Consider the following 19,460-nt stretch of genomic DNA (forward strand, 5'->3'; position numbering starts at 1 on the left):
ACACTATAGATTTCAAGCAACAAAACATGTAGTAAACACCTACGTACTAGGCAAGACCATGGGTCGATACAACGAAGCTCACGAAACCAACGTCCAGATCTCACTCGTACTAGACAACCCCCAAACCCCTCCCGCCCGATCACCCACAATACTAACGGCCATTCCACTCCTATTGTCTATCATCTCCCACACTTCCGGAGTGCCAGTATATCTCCATAAACTTCCATCGCCATGTCTACTATACAATAAGCCCCCCACAGCATATATACCCACACTTCCAGCTTTCTCAATAGTCTTCCAACTAGGACCAGCCGTGTTCAACCACACTACTAAGCCATCGCTCTGCAATTTGTAGAATTCGTTGCCGCCAACTGCGATGGCGATATTCTTCGCGTTGTCATCAACGATGGCCCATTGGCCTGAGTTGTGAGGCCACAGGGAGCGAACAAGGTATCCGTTCGTGAGGAGATTCCAAAGTGTTTTGTCGTCGGTGACAGCTATTTGCCTGGAGCCTGGAGCGGAGGGCTGTTCGATGCTGAGCCACGATGTACCAGAGAGCCGGGCTACCCATCCATCTTTGCGACGCGAGTATAGTTGGTCAGCTGCAGCAACAATCTCAATCACGTTCGAGTCGGTATTGCTAAGAGCTTGCCAGTTCGATGCGCTACCTGTCCAGTGGAAGGTGCCTCCGTCGTAGTGTCGTTGGTAGAGGTTCCCGTTTGCACCGGTGATTTGAGCAGTATCTTTGTTGTTGTCGGCGACTACCCACGCACCATTTGAGTAGCGAAGAATCTGCCCCGATGAACGCATCTGGTACAGACCGTCATTGGCTGAAGCAGTAGCTGTGTTGGACGTGACTTGGATCATATTTGTGATTGCTGAGCCTGAATCGATACGATTCCAAATCGGGCTCTTCCAGCCGTAGATGCTGTGTATACCCATCTTGTCGTCTGGATGCATAGGGCGTATGCTACCATCGTAGTAGGCGAACATTATGGCCGCCTCGACGCCACTGTGGCTCATCCCGAGAGCGTGACCGATCTCATGAACAGCCGTATACCCGAAAAGGCGGTCATCTGTCCACTGGTAATCATCATTGAAGGTCACATTGATGTTGCCAGACGACATGGAGGTGCCTTCAGAGACCATCGACGTAAAACCGTAACGCGTATCGTCTCGACCGAGGGGAGAAAAGCGGATGTTGATGTCAGCTTTAGCGTTTGAGGCTGCTGGTACGATGTTGAGGGGTATGTAATTCATCCATTGGGCAAAAGCGGCACTTTGCAGCATTAGCGACCAGGATTATTGGACTGGGAGACGTAACCGCAGAGATTGAGCTGAAGAAGTCCCATACCATAGCATACATAGTAGCGAATATCCAAAACGTGGAAGCTTGACTAACCTGATCGTGCTTTGCTGGCGCGCTGTAGACAGATCATTCGTATAACTGTCGAAGCGCCATGTCAACGTCGTCTTCGCCCACTTCGGGCCCCAGAGTACGTATCGTCGCTCAACGTCCGAGGCGTCCTCTGCATCTGTCGTATTGTACGGTTGTTCCGTGCCACAACGCGGCCCGCTCATCATGTCCATCATCTTATCGCTGAAAGCCCCAGTGACAGGCTCTTTGAGCTTCTTTTGTATCTTTCGTATGGCTCTCGGAAGCTCGCTGTCTGATACGGACGCTCCAGGCTTAAGCCAGCCGTAGAGTCTATAGAAGTCGTTGACATGCTTGGAGTGCTGCCTTTGATCGATTGCCGGAGATGGAGGTGGGGTTGAATCCGGCGATGCTGAAGTTGCGCTTGGTATCAGAGCGGTAGTGCCTCGGGCAAAATGCTGGTGAGGTGATGCCAAACAGCAGCGTAGGGTTCCGAGTAGGAGGAAAGCAATAGAGAATCTCGCCATCTTGCAGTTCTCCGTACACTAGACGAAGACTGAGCTGTAAGAATGCGTTCTCCAGTTCGACCTTCATTGATATCTCTTTTGTATTTCAATGTCACCCAACCAAAGCGTTCCAACATCAGTCCAACCCGATTGTAGCGAGGTGGTGTGTAGGCGCGTTGGTGGGGGGCCATGAACCGTGGTTTGAGGCTGTCTTCATCATCAGATATGCAGTGCCCAAAATAACTTCCACTCATGTATTATTTGGCGCACTGAAGGAGCAATTGTTGCCGAATCGAAGGGAACGTGAACGCCACTCTACTGCTGACCGGGTACATTCCCTTAACAAAGGCCTTGTATATACGGGGATGACGGTGAATTGGCGCAAGCGTTCCAGTACCGTGCCGTACTCTGACTGGCATCTCGTGGGAAGGACAGTCCAGATGCCCTGGTACGGGTTCTGTGTGAGATGTGAATACTCACCCATGTATCTTCTGTCCAGTCTGCTTTCCTGAAAGTTTGAATGCTGTGCCACACTGCAAGCCGATTTTGAAGTAACGCGTACACCTCGGTGACTCCGGTCATGAGCCATACCTTCACACTTCTCTAAGTCAGCTGAGCTCAATAATGCCCTCATTATATAGCCAACGCCGACATTTCATGCAGTCAATCTAGTTGAGCCTCATCACCGGACTCTTCTATGTGCGTCTTGTACAAGAACTTTCGACGGGCGGCGATCAGCCGCGGTTCTACTCGAGCGCAGATTGAGCTCCTTTACTGGATCACGAGACGTGAGATTGGGGGCATCTAGATGAAACCCCGTCCACTTCCAGCCCCCCGAAGCTAAGAGGCTTGACCCGGGGGCCGGATGGAAATGGTCAACGATCGAATCATGGAGCGGACTGCTGAGCTCTGGCACGATCAGCGAAGCTTTGCCACAGCTGCCAATGGTGCACCCGTGCGCAAGGTGTGATGGTATGCCTGACGCAAGGCTGGCAGGACCTCAGTTGCAAGTGGAACAACCTGTCAACCGTATTCGAGATAACTGCATATTGTAACTATAATAGCTGTAATATACCGAGCGAGTTGGTGGTGACACTGCGGGCGGAAGATCTGCGTCACGTCCATAGCCGGAGATTGGCGAATCTCGGAGCTACGGCAAGCTTTTAGCAGTCGACCCTAGGATTTATATCCGGTAAGTGTACTTGACGATGAGGCATTTTGGTTTCGCAATGATGATGAAAGATTCTGGTAGTAACCAGCTTGTCGATAAAGGGCGTCTTGTTGGGACGAACGCATAAGCGGCGGGCGGCACGGTTCGGGGCGCTTGGTATGCAGTACACGATCTCACTGCGTTGTTGGTGTAGGGTGATGAATGGCAATGATTTGAAGGTCGCGTAAGGAAGTTGTTGGTGGGTGGACGCCATGAGAATAAGGCAAGGACGGTGGGAGAGGGAAAGAGGTCGCGTCGCGTCCACGGGTGCGACACGAAACCTTGGAACGGAAGCCGCGCTAGGCCCGAACCGCACCGCCCCAGTAGGACAGGCAACTACAGATTCTATTGAATTGGCGCAACGCATTGATTCCATTGGTTTGCCTACTACATGTCTAACCACCCATGATCTTTTTTGACTGGTACAGCTATGGATTCGCCTCTACATGGCTTTGGACGGAAGTTCTGACTCGGCCTTTGCAAGCGTTGCCATTCTTCTTGCCTTACGCATCTTCATCGTTCTTGCCCTCCTCGTCGCAACCGTTCTTAGCTTGCTCATAACCCACCTTCTTGCCTTGTTCTAAGCCTGCCGCATAACCTCGTTCATAGCCTTCCCTACGGCCTTTTTCTCTGGCAGCTATCTCTGCCGCCTGGATAAGAGGCTGGCGATATTCCTCCGCTAACTTAACAACCTTATCGATGGCCTTTTCAATGATTTGTCGCGACGAGGCAATGAGGCCAACTGCGAGCTCGTCCACCCTCTCATCGAACTTCTTCCGAGCTATCGCCAGAGGATCGGGTGTCGTGATAGGCGTTTCCGGCGAAGCTGTAGTAGCACCGGGTGCGGCTGATTCGGGTTCCTGTTTGGTCTCGTAGAGATTCGGCGTTGTGTCCTTGTAGTTTTCGACCGTCTTTGCATCTTCACGCTCTTCGCGAGTGCTTTCCGTCGTAATCTTGTTTTCTCCACTCATGTCATCTCCAATTGTGTCTTCCTTGACTGCGCTTGGGAATTCGGCGGCACGGTCCGCCGCAGATGTTCGATCACGATCAAATGGTGGATCGGCTAGCTTTGCTGACGGTAATGATGCGGAACTGGTTGATAGATTCCGTGAGCGCTTACGGTTTGCGGGTGGGCTAGTCATCTGGGGCAATGGACTTGCTAGGGTGAATAGCTTGAAATGGGTCGTGCCTCGTCTTGAGATTGGTGGCTGATGTGTCTGGGGATGTACGTGTTCATATAGTGGCTGCTGTGTTTGGTAGGAAGTAACTAGCCTTTTGTGGAATGTTTGTCTCGGACGCTTCGAGCGTTTGTCGCTTTGTCAGACTATGCATTGCCTCTCAGTAGGGATCAGGGAAGGGACTACCGTGCATATCTCAAGCACAAGATCTACGGAGTTTGCGTGCAGTCAGTCTATGACCGGCATGATAGCATGTCACTTACTGCGGCTCCCTACCATCTCACACGTAGCTCTGTGGGGTCCCGTCACTGCCTGCAATTCATCACATGCAACAGCCCGTTTTGTGTTTGAGATAGTCCAGTCCTCGTGGGTATACCGCTGGAGCCAGAATCGATTGATATCATCTATGCCACACTAAGCATCCTCATACGCACGCCATTACTTCTACCGACCCATGCTGTTGATCATCTCCCTCTGTGTTGCCCGGTCCCGGTTCGTCTGGCTGAGTAATGGGATGCTCCTCAGGTCACCCACAACGTCCTTTGCCTTTCCAAAGTACACCTCCTGCAGCAGATTGCGCATCTTGAGCTCCATATCCTCGACCATCTTTCCAATGTTGGCGACGTGCGAGGTGTCATCCTCGACGGCCATGTCGGCTTCCACTTGGCGCACCATATTACCGGAGAGGTCAAGACCGCCGAGCGCTTCGCTGTCGGTGCCGAGGGAGAGGATGACGGTGGAGGTGAGCTTGTAGTGCGAGGTGCGGGCGCGGTCTTGGGCGTCGAAGACATGGATGCTGTCCCAGCTGCCGGAGCTCTTGGGCGTGGGGTTGACGGCTGCGTGCATTAGCATGTGATGGATGTGTAGACCCAAGACTGCGTACCCTTCTTCAGCAGGACACAGCCTGCAAAGCCGTCGTCCATGTCCCACAGGTACACGCTCGATATGCCGCCCTCGAAGTACCTGTCTATATCAGCCAAGCTCTCCAAGCTGCTCCTTCCCCTGTGTGCACTTACAGCTCCCGGTACACGTCAAAAGCCTCGTTCGCCTTGACCTCCATCTTACGGACACGATCGCTAGGCGTGACACCTTCCTCAATGGGCGGCTCGAACTCGTTGCTCCACGGACTTCTCCAGCTGTCGCCGTCGCGGTTGTAGTCGCAGCACAGGAAGTCGCGCTTCGTCTTGGAGCATTTCTTGACCGTCAGCGGTATGTCGACGGACTCGAGCAGGTCCTCTTCCAGCGAGGGGTTGAGCTGGATAATGTGGTCGACATTGCGCTTGACGTCCTTGGGGTTCAGTCGGCGCAGAAGGTCGCTGACATGGGCTGTTAGCTATACACACGGGGAAGGCGGGGTAGGGGAAGCCTCACAGGGCGCTGTCAATGGGGTCCGCCATGATTCTGATTCGGGTCTTGGGCGTGTATCGCTCGGGCGTGATCAAGGTCGGGTTGCTTGAGTATCGCTTGGGTCCTAGCCCCGTCCCCTCAATCTCCAGCGGCTCCTCCGTCGGCGATTCGCTGGCCGGCCCACACGAGTCAGGCGAGTACAAGCGTTGGTACCCCATCCCCGCGACGCGTCAATTCACGCAACAACACCTCAACTCTCTCTTTCGTTGTCGCTGATTATCGCGTTGTATGGGTTGCTGTCCATTCCAGGAAGGGTGTTTGTCCTCGCGTCACAAGGCTTGTGGCAGCAGCGGCCTGTTTCTGTCTCTTTCTCTCAACAATCGCGACTTCCGTCGTCAAGGACGAACTCTTTCACTTCCATCATGACGTGTTTTCAGGGCTTTCTTTTGATCATGCTAGATGTCATGTCTCGTCTCGTCGAATAAGCGCTCTTCGTTGTGGCAATACAATAAAACTCGTTGCGAGTATGCAGACAGTCGTTTGCATTGACTGCCACTTTTGCTCATGGAATAGCAAGCAAGAAAGAGCTATCGTCATATCTTTATACAAGACATGAGGGGGTAAGACCTCTGGATTCCGAAATGTCTGCTCTCATACCATATCACGTAAGGCAGTCCGATATCGAGGTGCGGCTCACCTTCACTTCGTCGTGGCGCACGTGTGCGTGTCCGATGGCAGGCGACCAATAGCGCGTGCTCAATCCAGGGTCTCGCATCATGAAGTCGAGGTGAGGGCCTTATTTGGCTTATCTGTGTGCGCCGTCCATCCTTGTGTGCTCACCTTCACTTTCCTGCCATCGCGCTAATCCCCCGCATTCATAATCTGCATCCGTCTCCCACCTGCATCCTCTTTACAACTTGACCACCAACACACAGCGACCAGCATTCAAGCACACCCCAACGATCCAACATGTCCGACAACGATAACACCGCCGTCGCCAATGGCTCTTCTCCTCAGTTCACCGAGCGCGAGCTCCAGCTCCTCGGATGGGCCATGCAGTCCCTCAAGTCCGGTCCTCCAGAGGTAGGTCACCACTCCCTCTCTATTCCTATCACACTACTCACACCCGCTATAGATCGATTACGAGAAGCTCGCCGCCTACGCCGGTATGGGCAACCCGCGCTCCGCTAGCAACGCCTGGGCCAAGATCAAGCTCAAGTTAATGACACCCTCTCCCGACGGCGCCGTTCCGGCTACTCCCAAGAAAACTCCTCGCAAGAAGGCCGCTGCCGCCAAGCAGGATGATGGCGAGGAGGGTGCCGAGACCCCTAAGAAGACTCCTCGCAAGCGTGTCGCTAAGAAGCAGGACGTCGACGGCGAGTCCTCCCCTAAGAAGAAGGCTACTCCCCGTGGCAAGAAGAACGAGAGTAAGCACACCTTGAAGCCTACGTTGACGTTGGTTCGCCTACTTTGCGTGTTTTCATCTTGATGTAAACCCCAGACCGCTAACATACCGCAGCTGTCAAGGCGGAGTCCGACGAGGACGCTGACACCGGAGGCTCTCCCATGAAGATCGATCCCGCCAAGGAGGAGATCGTGGAGGATGAAGTCTAAAGCGTTTCCGCGACCCTGACGTAGATCAATAACGCTCTACGAACTGGTCGGCTTTTCGTTTGCTCTTTTCTGACTCTGGCTGTCAAATGGCAATGCGCACCATCTTTCTCTACTGGCGGAGCGCACATGGATGAAAAAGCTGCCTGCAAGGGTTTGTACATAAAAGTCTAGCATGGCGTTTGGAGTACCACGACACCATGAAAGGTTTTCCAAAAAGGTAGCAGCGGAGTTGAATTGTTCCCACGATAGCGATCACAGCTGCACATCGCGCATCTCCAATGCACATCTTTCATTATATCTACCACTTGCATTCCAAAATGAACGGGCGAAATGACTACTGCTTTTCTGGTTCCGGTACGCACAAGACCTTGTAGGTGTGACGACGCACATATATCCCATCACCGGGGTGCTGTAGCCGGATATTACCCCAGACTCTTGGTCATGCACAGCTCATATGCATATATCATGTACAGATCACACTACAAGACCTTTCGCAATACGTATGCCGCCAAACAGTATCGCCGTCACGTACGCAACACATCCCGCACATAATCGCACTGTCGCGAGGTGTGCATCAGCGCTACTACCCGCATGCGCGCGATAGCCATCGCATTCTTAGTTACCGGCACGTCGAGGCATGAACGCGATATTTAGATATGGCACACAGGAATCACGAAAATAAGAAAGGCGTAAACGCAGCGATGCTATCGCCGATGGAAGGCAAGTCAGGGCTCGTAAGGAATACCCGGACTCTCTACATAGAGACGGCTAATGTTTGCTTGTAGGCGACCACTCGTAGCACGAGTATTTTACTGCTGCTACTGCTTCCTCTCGCGTCCTTCGGTTTCTTCTATGCGGGCACTCAGCAGGCGCTCCTGCCTGTACTACACGCGTACTTGCCCAAACAGCTCCAATCGTACCTGCCTACATCGGCATGGGAAGCCACAGCCACTTCACAATCACAAGAACGTCAGAGTCTGGACAGCCTAGTCAAAGCATGCACCAAGCACCAGTATACGACTGAGATCATATCGCTCGATCCTCTCTTGATCTATATCAACAACTTCACGTCAGCGCGAGAAGCAGAGGAACTCATCCATCTTGGGTACGCGTACATGTCTATATCCCTTGGAGGCTTTAGAACACGTTCACGACAGTCACTGACCCTCTCTTAGGTCCTCTGAATTCGCCGAGTCCTTCATCAGCCGCTCGCGAGGCAACACGCAGCGTGTAACAGGGCGAACTTCTCAATCCGCGCCGCTCCCACTGGGAGACCCGCTTGTCGAATGCCTTCTCAATCGCGCGCGAACGTTCATGGGCTCCATGCTACTTCCCTCAGAACCTTTCAGCATCCCGCAACTCGTGCGCTACTTCCCCGCCCAGAAGTACAACCTCCACACAGATTTCTGGCCCGAACACCAGATCACTACTCTTGAGAATGGAAGGCAGATGTACTATAACCGTGTTGCGTCTTTCTTCGTGTTTCTGCGCGACAATTGCACAGATGGATACACGTCCTTCCCTCTGGTCGAACCTTCGTCGTCTATCGATCTAGAAGGTCTCTATAACGGCAAAGTAGCTCATGGGGAGATGGATGGGGAAGCCAAAGGCATGAAGTTCAAGCCCATCCAAGGAAACGCGGTGTTTTGGGTTAATCTGGACAAGCACGGCAACGGCGATAGAAGAGTCGTACATGCTGGCTTACCTGTGGGCGAAGGAGAGAAGATTGGGCTGAATATCTGGCCCAGAAAATACTTCGGGTACGTGGACGGTGATAGTGTTGATGAGGCAGAGACGGCGCAGGCGGCACGGCAGGGATGGAGCGGGAAATGGAAGGACTAGGTAAAGTGTATGTTACCAACTTTCCGGGTCGTCGAAAACGAACCAGATTATCGCATTTAGCGCATATCTACTCATTGAAACAATCTATCGCATTTCAAAACCTTAATATTCAAATTACCCATCCAAGGTCGATGCGCAAGGCCATCCCCATGTATACGAAACAACGACGCGCGTTTCAGGCCATGGCAGATAAAGTGACGCTCAGCATCCGCACACCAAGACAGACAGGGCGACGCCGCATTCCAACTACTCGGTGGCTGCCGTGTAACACCAAGGCAATCATGTAAATTGCGGCGCATCGGTCCTTGAACAGCGGCCACTCATACACCTCAGCTCACAAAGACCTCACCATAACTCGACATATACACTCGCCAACACTCCGCGCTTCATAATCGACAGCTTTATACTGCCTTCTTCAAGACATCTACGTATCCCGAAATGCCACAAATCATCATCACCTACCCGGCCCTGCACCTACCACACTCGAGCCCCGCGCCCTCCTTCCCTGACTACCCCACACTCCACAAATGTCCAATGTACATTGCTCAGCTCATCGACCCCATGATCCGTTCCTGGAATCTAGGACCTGGGTTCTGTACGCGCGACAATCTTTTCGGTGTCAGCTATTTGATCGTACTGGGCGTGAATTACATCCTCGCTATGATGGCTTTCTTAATGGTTGTCGCTGTGCTGAGAAAAGTGGTGTGCTGTAGGTGTGGAGGAAGAGATAGAAAGAGGGGAGAAGATATGGGCGGAGATGCAAGGGGTATAGATCGAGCGGAACGAGGTGAGGGGGGCTGGATGGGCAAGGTATGTTTTGGTGACGTCATGATGCTCGGATGGGAGTATACTAATGGCTTTTGTAGCAGATCAAAGCTTTCCAGCCAATTCTGAGTCCGGTTAGAGAGAAGGAGAAGATGTGATGCTGAGGGCGCACGAAAGCGGGAAGGATGTTGATCTCGATACATAGGCACTTGATACGGCCAATTCGATGCCACGGACTTGATATATCTGCACATCAGAGGCGGATCTAATGCCACTCTCGCCACTCTCGCCAAATCTTAGGCGGGCTTGTCGTACATTGCGGGCCGAAAACCGCCGTAGACATATCCATGTCTTATTTTCGAAGTCGCGCGACGATTATGACCATCATGTGAGCGGATTCGCTAGAGGAGTTCTTCGCCTTGGGCGTTCACAGGAGTCGAGGAGACCAAGTCCTGGTGTTGAAGGTACTCCTTATTCGAGAGGACCTGATTGGATGGGTGTATACCAATTTCGGAAGTTGTGGGTCGCTCGCCGCGATGGGTCATGTGCAGTACGTTGGGACGGACGTATCGAGAGGACTAAGGGTTGAGCATGCAGAAGTGGTTTGATAAATACGTTAACCTACCTTCTAGTCCTTTGTTTAGGCATAGTACCTTATTAAGACTACAAGAAAGTTTTAAAGTCTGTAGCTAAGTAAGAAAACATATCTTAAGATATACGTAGCCTTTTCTATAGAGTATAGCGCAGGCCTACTATTCATGTCTGCGGCGAAAGTCTCGTCACATGTGCTATATCTAGCCGCATAACTAACCCTCAGACTCCGACATCCAGCCCAAATAACGCTGAACCAAGCCGTGAGCGTGAATGTCTTCGCCCTGGGTATACATCGCATTTGGAATACCGTCATGGCTTCCTATGTCGCCGCCTTGCTCGTACCTGGATAAGGTATTTGAGCATCAAGCGTTGACCCATGGTTCGATCAGCAGCATCACTTCTAGCAGCACTACATATCTATGTTGTCTGGCCGAGAGCAAAAATCCCACCTTCTTCCTTACCTTTACTGACAAACTATAAGAACTACAACATGTCTTAACTATTCGGAGTAACCGACCAACAAACGACTTGCCTACTACATCAATATATCACCCGCTCAATCGACATTGCATATGGTGGCTTGCTACCCACAATCACCTCCCTAGAAGGCTTCCAGCCAACCCTCCAACCAGTTTGCAGGCTACAACCTCCTCTCCCTCGATCTCTTGGGGGACTCCTGCCGGATGTATACGCCTCGAGGACGGAAAGTCAAGACAGGGCAATGCAAATGCATCTGGAGAAATGGTGCACATGACGTCAACGCGCAAACAGATGATGTTGTTTTCGGCAGTTTCAACGAACGGTAGGCACGTCGTCAAGTCCGCGGTCTCGCGGTACAAACTTTTCACCTTCACTCCATCACGGCTGTCGCGCGCGCAGATTTTTCCCAACTCACCGATAAGCTCTCCTCTTTTGTATCCTCACTCTCACGCAGCCCAATCACGCCATCTTCTCAACCATGCCGGCACTTCCAGCATCCACTCACGTACCGCTGGCGCCTCTCAACCTTCCTGACTGGCCTCTCTTCTTGATCATCGTCGGTGTCCTCATCATTTTGCTCTTCCAGATCATTCTCGTCATCGTCTTTCTCCGTTGGTCCAACGTACACAGCAAAGCGCGGTGGAGGCGGCTTCGACAACGCGGCGTTGTCATTCTCGACGGACCGGCGCTCATCTGGACGAACCCAATACCACCTGGGCCAACAGTCTCGACCTTCAACTTACGGCAGACGCTTCAGACGTCGGACGAGCGAGTGGCTTAGTAGGGCACTGTTGCTACGACAAGGTCCAGATACGACATCGTCTGAACCGGCGCCGCGCCATCCTCATACAACTACCCCAAGTCAGCATTCAGAGCAACCAACAGCAAACAGCCATGAGTCTCTTTGAACCCAAATCTTCGCCTGTCACAGAAGTCGCGAAACAGCAGGCAACCACCTCCGCCACCATTATCATCTTCATCGTCATCTCCGCGATCGGTTCATCGGCCGTGGTAGGGTTCGTCCTGTTCGTGGCATGGTACAGAGTAAAGAAGAAAAGGGAACAAAATCAGGCGGCTGCCGAGCTGGTGGAGCTTTCTGTCATTGAAGCTGTTCTACAGGCATCTCCGGCGCGACAACATTAAGAGGTTGGAGCGGCGCACTGAGACACGTTGTCATATGCAGATGACACGGATTCAAGGTTGAGCTGGTGAAGATACAAAGGATGTGATAGACGAAAAGGAAGGGAAGGAAGCTGGGTGGTCGGGCTGTATCTGCTTTCCTTGCGAGCTGATCTTCCAAGATCGAGTGTAGCAACCTAAGAAATGATACTGCAACTTGAACGCTCTACTTCCCTTCTAACGCCAGTGAGATCTTGAGCCCAAGGTAACCAAACGCGTCCCGTCGCATGAGTCGCGTAGTCTGAAAGTCGTGTCACTGTACTAAGATTGCAGTAGCGGCCCGTCCTTTCTGGTAAGCTCGTGACAACGCGATAGCGGTCAAACGTTGATACAAGCAGTAGCGCGCTCCGCGTGGCGAAGCTCGTGGGATCAGAATGAGGAAAGCGTAAGCCGTTGCGGGAAGTCAGTGCGGGGGTTCCCCTCACGGCGTTGCCTTTCTCGTACATTTAACACCCCTTGCCCTTCTCCTCTTTTCTTCTACAACTTGATATCACTCAGCTTCCACTCAATCCACCGATTATCCGAATACCCACGTCAGTCAGCCAACTGCCATGTCGTCCCAGAACACATCCAACTCCTCCGGCTCCGGCTCGGCTTCCTCTGGCAATACCGGCAGCGGAGGCTACACCACAACCAGCTCCGGTACCAACAGCCAGGTATGATCTTACTTCTTCGTTTTTGATACGCCTTACTGACATTTTTTCGTAGGGAAACCACTATTGCTCCCGCGACTATGGCTCCAGCGCCTCGAACCCCAACTCTTACCACTACTCCAACACCGATGGCTCGTACTACTACAGCAACCCCAACGTACGTCAAAATTGCCCAACACAGATGAATGCCTGCTAATTCGCTTCCAGGGCTCGACCTACTACAACGATGGTCAGGGCGGCGCGAGGTACAACTCCGGCAAATAGACTGCGTGTAGCTTGTCTCTTGTCGCTCCAAACTTGGTAGAGGTCAAATCGTGATGGGTCCGCACTGTTCCCTGAAAGTTGCGAAGGGACTATGACTGGCGTATCATTATACCGTAGACGAGATGGGATGAGTCCTCACGGCAGTATTGGGCGAGAACGAAAGCTGTTTACATATGAGAATGCATCACCAGGGAAAACATACAACGGGTAGTGCGAGGCAAACCTGTTCATTTCGCGTTACGAATGGCATCCCTATCGATCTTTGATACTTACACGCCGATGTGGTAGTCTCTTCTTGAATGTACGTGATGCTATGGGTTAGCAGGGTTCATTTGTGTAGACGCATAGCATGAGTGCGGAGTGAGGGGTAGGCCTGGGGGGTTCCGTTAGTGCCCGCGTCATCCCGAGGTCGCCCGCTGCTGGCATGAACCACGCGCACGACACTCATTACACATCTGACGTCCACAGGCAGCGCATCGCATACTTTGGGACAGGTTTCTTGCCTTCTTAAATGCGCGACCACTGGAAAAGCTGCTTACTTGCACAGTCGTATCGTGCTGTGTGATTGCTATCTGCTTCGACACAGGCATCTTCACAACCTTCAATTCCGCAAATGAATGTGAGGAACGAAGACACTGGTCTTTTCCCAAGGTCGCGTAGAGGAGAAGTAGCCCCAAGGCATTCGTATTATTCAAATACGTCAACCTAGGAAAGAATTAAACAGGTCTAGAGCCTACATCGACATTAGGACGCCTACTTTGCAGATTCCTATGTTAATGCAGGCTGCAGATCTGTTCAGTTTTTTCCTTATATGAGGTGCAAAGATAAATACCGGCTATAAAAAGGGTCTATCATTGACGAACTCCATCCTTGTTGCTCGTTATCTGCGCTTGGCTGCCAAAGGACTCTCGTTCATCCAGCTCGATATCGCTATCTGTCCTTATCCACCCTTTGCTCTCAATTCGAGTGCTAACGCGTATCCTGCTTTGCAATCTACTTTTGTTGGACTGGCCGTTCGATCCCGAGGCGAAGTTACTTCGGCTGTTGGAATACTGTGTCGAGGGGAGGCGAAGAATGCCACCGACGAGGGGCTTGAGCGATGGCGCGCATGCGGCTATGATTCCGACGTTCACTTGGAGGAAGCCCCAGAATTGGATGTCGTTCGTGCTGGCATACTGTTAGCAAACGTCCATACTGGTTCAAGTATAGACATAGAGACATACAATGACTGGTCGGGGTCGCCTCTCTTTGTGTTCTGGACAACGGCCTTGACGATACCCATGGCCACCGCTCTTGACTTGGGTTAGCTCTTATACCTCGACTCAAGTCTCTCTCTTGCCAATGCCGAGAAACTTACGTATAGCCCAAGCTCAGAACAAATATGAGGTACATGCGAGTCTTCTGCTTCATCTGCAACCCCATAATGATGGGAATAGGGATGGTTGCAAAGCAGATATCCGTAAACATATTGCAGCCTACATACGATCTAGTCAGCCACCATGTACAGTGAGAGTGGCGGAGGACATGCATACTTGTGTTCATCAGCGCAAAGCCCTTGTGGATTTTCACAGGCACGCAGGTTGGCTTGAGGTCCTTATTCCAGAAGCCGGCGATAGGTTTGCATACGGCAGCCCATTCACTCCAAGATACCAGTGTGTAGAGACAGACGAATGCTGATCAAGGCTTAGTAGACGTGGTTGATTTGCTTTTCGAAGCACCATGGACTTACCATTAAGCGACCAGAGTATCCTGTTATATAACGTGGGAACACCCAAACGAAGGAGTGAGAACCCGACGGACAACTTGAGGAAGGCCATACCCCCAATACTGGAGACAAGAGCTTGTATGAAGGTCAACTTCAGGTACTCTTGGTGATCTGACTTCTCGAGAGTGTCGGTGTGACGACCTAAGCCATGCTGGCCAGCTAGTATGTAGGTCACCATTCCACCAAGAAAAACACAAGTCTAATCCACGCAGTTAGGGAAGCGCTCAAACTTGATTCACGATAGTATCTCACCGCTGCCGCTAGTATGAGGGCATCATCTTTGCCGAAAGCCTTCACGACGATGAAACGGGCGTACATGCGCATCCCAACAAAGGTCAGTGCGATGACATGGAAAGTCGCGGTAACGCCGAGGAGGTATCCTAGATTACTCTCTGCTGCACGCACCGGGTCGGTATTCTTTGGTGCCATAGTAACGGCAAAGATGAGGGTCTAGCAAAATGGAGTCGTGGGGAGGAGACATAAGTGTCATGCATCCTGTCGAAACCAAGGATATGTTGTGTTACGTGCCCCCTTCCTACATTCCATGCCCAGCAAGATACGGAGCTCTCTGCAACGACTTGAAAGCACGGTAGCAGTGTTCTAGAAGGTGACATGGCCTCGTTTGTTGGTTCGTCAGCCTGCTTACCGTGAGATGAGGCATCCTTGTGTGCCAATTTCTTGGAGAATCCTTCCTGCGCTTTGCTTTTTCTTGAAACGACTGTATATTGCCCATAGTGCATGGCAAAGAGACGGCATCGCCTGCATGCAGCCCGCACCTGCATCTACTTTCAGCATGCACCGGTCCCAGATGCGTTCGCGCACTAAGTAATCGGGCCGAAGGGTAGGATTCCATCGCAGACGAGCCAGCCCAGCGCAACGGTTCGACGGGTCGACGGGTGGCTAATGGTCCGCTGCGCGCATGAATGGTCTCAACTTGCAGCGAAAACCGAGCTCGCTTCAGTGGTAAACAAGCCGACATGTTGGTTCTTGGGGGTGGCAATACGAGAAGGATCAGTTTAGGCTGAATAGGCAAAGGCAGAGCTGGAAGCCTTTGCGATTTGTTACTTGATTGCCAATGGGCTTGTTTGGTGACATTGCGTGGGATATGAAAATGTCTCTGGATTCCACAGGGTTTGGTAGAAAGCGGCGCGGTCATGGGAATGGACCGGTTGTTCGTGGGGCGGCAGGTACGAGGGATCGTTTACCGCTGTCAAGGGCTCTTTCCCGTCTCCGTCCCGTCTCGCATTCACCGCAGGAAGGCGCCACTCCTACGCGACCCTTTGACGATCTCATGCCGCAGTCAGATATAGTCGCATGGTGTAGGACGGAGTCCCATTGGTCGACAGCCAACCTTTCGCCTTCGTATGCATATGTCATTTCAATCCAACACAATCCTACAGATCCCAGATCTTAGCAGTGCCAAGTTTGCTTCAGGAGCCTTTAGATCACCCAGCTAAACGGTCGACAGATGATCCTTTCGCATCGCATCGCGCGAAGTTATCACTACCCAAAACGGTCCCCGTCGTGACAGCCGTTTACTCGCCACTCCAAGCGAACAATGGGCGACCACACACAGTGCCGTGCTCTGGAAGCATGCACTCCCATCGCCCTGACATGGTATAATCTTGGCAGCATAAAATTCCGCATGGTAATATCCCACGACGAGCGCCACCAGCCGTTCAGTCGCTACTCCGAGATCAAAGACGTACCTAGGGAGGCCGTAGGCTAGCCTGCATCGCGTTTCCAGTACAAGCTATGGTCCCATAGCAGGACACTCTTGGGCTAAAGTACGAGGAGGATGCAGGCTTTCATTAGGCGCGCCTATACTCTAAGCCGCGTTGATCAATCTATTCATCTGGACTCGCTGCAGAGCCGCTTCTTCTAATATAGGTCCTTGGAAATCGGAAGTACGCTTGCGGCGAAGGCCTTGCATGAACAAGGGTTGCCTTCGCATTGGATATAACCGTCGATTTGGATTAAGATCTTACTTCCTTAAATCGCCAGACCTTGCACATAGCGATCCCATTACCATCACCATGCGTCTGTTACAAGCTGTAACCGCCGTGCAGCTGTTGGCTGTAAGCCTTGTGGCTGCGGTCCCCTTTGACTCGCCCTCAACTCCAGTCATCGATATAGACCCTGCAGTAGACCCTCTCGAGGCTCTCGCCCAACTGCAGCAGAGCGCATACGAAACGCTTGAACAAAATGAGAGTGTTTCAAAAAGGGCCCCCAAGGGTTGTTCTTTGGCGAAGACAACCATCCGGAGGGACTGGTAAGCTTACCGCGCGCATGAATGAGTGCTGGCTAACTTCGACAAGGGATCACCTGAGCAAGTCAGAGCGGAAAGCATACATCAAAGCTGTCCAATGTCTTCGAACTTTGCCAGCCAAGTCCGACAAATCGTGGGCTTCAGCAGCGAAGACGCGCTTCGATGATTATGTCGCCATCCACGTGAACCAGACCCTTGGTATTCATGGCAATGGTCTCTTCCTCACATGGCACCGCTACTTTGTCTGGTCGTACGAGCAAGCCCTCCGAAACGAATGTGGCTACAAGGGCTATCAACCAGTCAGTGCCAGACACTTCGGGTGACTCTTACATGTCTAACTTCTCTAGTACTGGAACTGGTTCGCACATACCGACAACATCTACAAATCACCTGTCTTCGACGGGAGTGACACCAGTCTGGGTGGCGATGGCGAGTTCTTCGCACACAATGGCAGTCTTGCCGGTGCCCGAACAATCTCCATCCCCTCTGGAAAAGGAGGCGGATGTGTCAAGAGCGGCCCATTCAAGAAGTGAGACCGTCGTATAACTCAGTACTTGCGGTGAGCTAACAAAGTACAGCACGGTGGCGAACATTGGTCCGATTTCTCCTGGTATGCAAGGCTTCCCTGATTTGGGCATCGACACCAACGACTACAACCCTCACTGCCTGCGCCGAGACATCAGTCCTTACATTCCCAAGAAGTGGTTCACTACGGCGAACTTACTGAATGTGACCATTGGCAGAGCTTCTCAGACGCATCGCGACTTCTGGGTCGAGATCCAAGGTCGCTACCCGGATGGCTTCCTCGGTCTACACACCTCAGGTCACTACACCATGGGTGGCGACGGAACTGATCTCTACTCCTCTGTGAACGACCCCGTCTTTTGGCTCCACCACGCTATGCTTGACCGCATCTACTGGATTTGGCAGACGCTTCACCCACGTGAGGCGAATGAGGTGACCGGTACTTTGACCTTGTCGAACAAGCCTCCAACCCGCAACGCCACCATCGACGAGCCCTTGGTCTTGGGAGTCAACGGAAAGACTGTGAAGATTCGCGATGTGCTCAACACCCTTGGCGGTAGCCCTCTGTGCTATATCTACTTGTAAATAGGATCTGCAGTATAATCTTAGCCTGGTGGTTATTTGGCATTCGTAGTTGTTAGTACTTGCGCTCGGCTGTATATACCCGTTGAGCGTCCACCCGGTCGGTGGATCAAAACTAGGCGGGTATACCCACCAATCCTCAAAAGCAACCACGCAACCTTTCTCGTATACTACCTCTCGTCCCTGCATCGAACCTTCCTCACCTACCGCATAGAGTAGGCATCGAAAGCAGGCGCCAAACGGTTATATTAAAACCTTCTCACGCCTCATCCACCATCTTCGGCAATACGTCGGAAATAACACTTTCCCATCACCATCCACTAAACTCGCGCATTGATCGCAGCACTCGATACGGCAATAACGGTGAAACAGCTTCATCCTCGCCGATATTCCTCTGAACAGTAACCATCGATTGCAGGCTCCAAAGCTTGGCTTCTTCAAAGTTACCCATTAAAGAAAACCGTAGATTGTAGATGCGGAGGCTTGGTAATGCCAATGGAGAAAAATTGGTTTGCTTGTTTTGCTTGCCCGTGGCTCACCGACTCGTACCCGCGGAAGGGAAGGTTACGCGGGAATAAGCAAACTTTTTTCCTCTCTCGATGACGCGCCAACGACACGTCGATGTCGTCTGTTCTGCCAACGAAGAGAAATTACTGGAAAAGGTAGGCGTGGAAAGTAGGCGTTTGGCTTGTCAGACTTGGTGTAGCTTGGTCGTTCCTTAGGAAGTGGGTGCGTTTACGGTGTTGGGTAGGTGTTGAAAGCAGGCGTATGAGAGCCTCATATTTTTCCGTTGGTGAGGCTGTAAGATGAGAAGTCACGTGTAATCGCTCATGTTCTGTTGATCGCCAGGCGTCTTTCGTACGTATGCACTTGTCGAATTGTTAGCATTCTGAATAGTCGCATCCAGGCACGAAGGTAAAACGCGCAGCGTTGAGGGACACATAACTTCTACTTCTATACCAATCCATCCCCGTCTCTTCCGTCTCGCAACGAGCATCAGCCTCGCAAACCTCGCATCGCGTCTCTGTACTACCAATGTATCGCCATCGGCACCCTGCTTCAAATCCCTCCAAACTAAACACGCCTCCGCAAGCGTACCAACATCTCAAACACTAAAAAGCAACACCAAACATCGGTGTGTCACTTGGCCTACCCAGACAGGCAATCATGGAAAGTAGGCGTATTCCTTCGCTTCATCTTGCATGTGTTCAGATCTCGGTACAAATCTACTAGGCGTGCAGAAAAGCAACCAGCACTTGACAAGCGTGTTCCTTCATAGCCAAACATCTGGTGTTTTGTCCCAGTCAGGTAA

The 19,460-nt window shown here is 51.9% G+C and overlaps 7 protein-coding genes across 7 annotated transcripts; 4 read left to right on the forward strand and 3 right to left on the reverse strand.

The window, feature by feature from the left end:
- Positions 1 to 497: 497 nt before the first annotated feature.
- Positions 498 to 1,290, reverse strand: J4E90_009476 (uncharacterized protein; the record flags this gene model as incomplete). The annotated part of the gene is made up of 2 exons (XM_051438995.1): positions 498 to 505; positions 552 to 1,290. The coding sequence occupies 2 exons, from the start codon at positions 1,288 to 1,290 to the stop codon at positions 498 to 500; spliced, it is 747 nt and encodes a 248-aa protein (XP_051287072.1).
- Positions 1,291 to 3,594: 2,304 nt separating this feature from the next.
- J4E90_009477 (uncharacterized protein) lies at positions 3,595 to 4,233 on the reverse strand (the record flags this gene model as incomplete). The annotated part of the gene is made up of 1 exon (XM_051438996.1): positions 3,595 to 4,233. The coding sequence occupies one exon, from the start codon at positions 4,231 to 4,233 to the stop codon at positions 3,595 to 3,597; it is 639 nt and encodes a 212-aa protein (XP_051287073.1).
- Positions 4,234 to 4,713: 480 nt separating this feature from the next.
- On the reverse strand, positions 4,714 to 5,834 carry CAP2 (F-actin-capping protein subunit beta; the record flags this gene model as incomplete). The annotated part of the gene is made up of 4 exons (XM_051438997.1): positions 4,714 to 5,105; positions 5,153 to 5,232; positions 5,286 to 5,585; positions 5,641 to 5,834. 4 exons carry the CDS (start codon positions 5,832 to 5,834, stop codon positions 4,714 to 4,716), a joined length of 966 nt encoding a protein of 321 aa, XP_051287074.1.
- A 751-nt stretch (positions 5,835 to 6,585) lies between these two features.
- On the forward strand, positions 6,586 to 7,230 carry J4E90_009479 (uncharacterized protein; the record flags this gene model as incomplete). Its single annotated transcript, XM_051438998.1, has 3 exons — positions 6,586 to 6,699; positions 6,752 to 7,043; positions 7,136 to 7,230. 3 exons carry the CDS (start codon positions 6,586 to 6,588, stop codon positions 7,228 to 7,230), a joined length of 501 nt encoding a protein of 166 aa, XP_051287075.1.
- Positions 7,231 to 7,943: 713 nt separating this feature from the next.
- Positions 7,944 to 9,072, forward strand: J4E90_009480 (uncharacterized protein; the record flags this gene model as incomplete). The annotated part of the gene is made up of 3 exons (XM_051438999.1): positions 7,944 to 7,964; positions 8,016 to 8,335; positions 8,406 to 9,072. 3 exons carry the CDS (start codon positions 7,944 to 7,946, stop codon positions 9,070 to 9,072), a joined length of 1,008 nt encoding a protein of 335 aa, XP_051287076.1.
- A 3,569-nt stretch (positions 9,073 to 12,641) lies between these two features.
- J4E90_009481 (uncharacterized protein) lies at positions 12,642 to 13,007 on the forward strand (the record flags this gene model as incomplete). The annotated part of the gene is made up of 3 exons (XM_051439000.1): positions 12,642 to 12,746; positions 12,799 to 12,900; positions 12,951 to 13,007. The coding sequence occupies 3 exons, from the start codon at positions 12,642 to 12,644 to the stop codon at positions 13,005 to 13,007; spliced, it is 264 nt and encodes an 87-aa protein (XP_051287077.1).
- Positions 13,008 to 16,808: 3,801 nt separating this feature from the next.
- On the forward strand, positions 16,809 to 18,151 carry J4E90_009482 (uncharacterized protein; the record flags this gene model as incomplete). The annotated part of the gene is made up of 4 exons (XM_051439001.1): positions 16,809 to 17,044; positions 17,091 to 17,340; positions 17,389 to 17,570; positions 17,620 to 18,151. The coding sequence occupies 4 exons, from the start codon at positions 16,809 to 16,811 to the stop codon at positions 18,149 to 18,151; spliced, it is 1,200 nt and encodes a 399-aa protein (XP_051287078.1).
- Between the last annotated feature and the right edge of the window lie 1,309 nt (positions 18,152 to 19,460).

Source organism: Alternaria incomplexa, assembly GCF_024043165.1.
Source record: "Alternaria incomplexa strain BMP 0042 chromosome Unknown scaffold_16, whole genome shotgun sequence".
NCBI lineage: Eukaryota > Fungi > Ascomycota > Dothideomycetes > Pleosporales > Pleosporaceae > Alternaria > Alternaria incomplexa.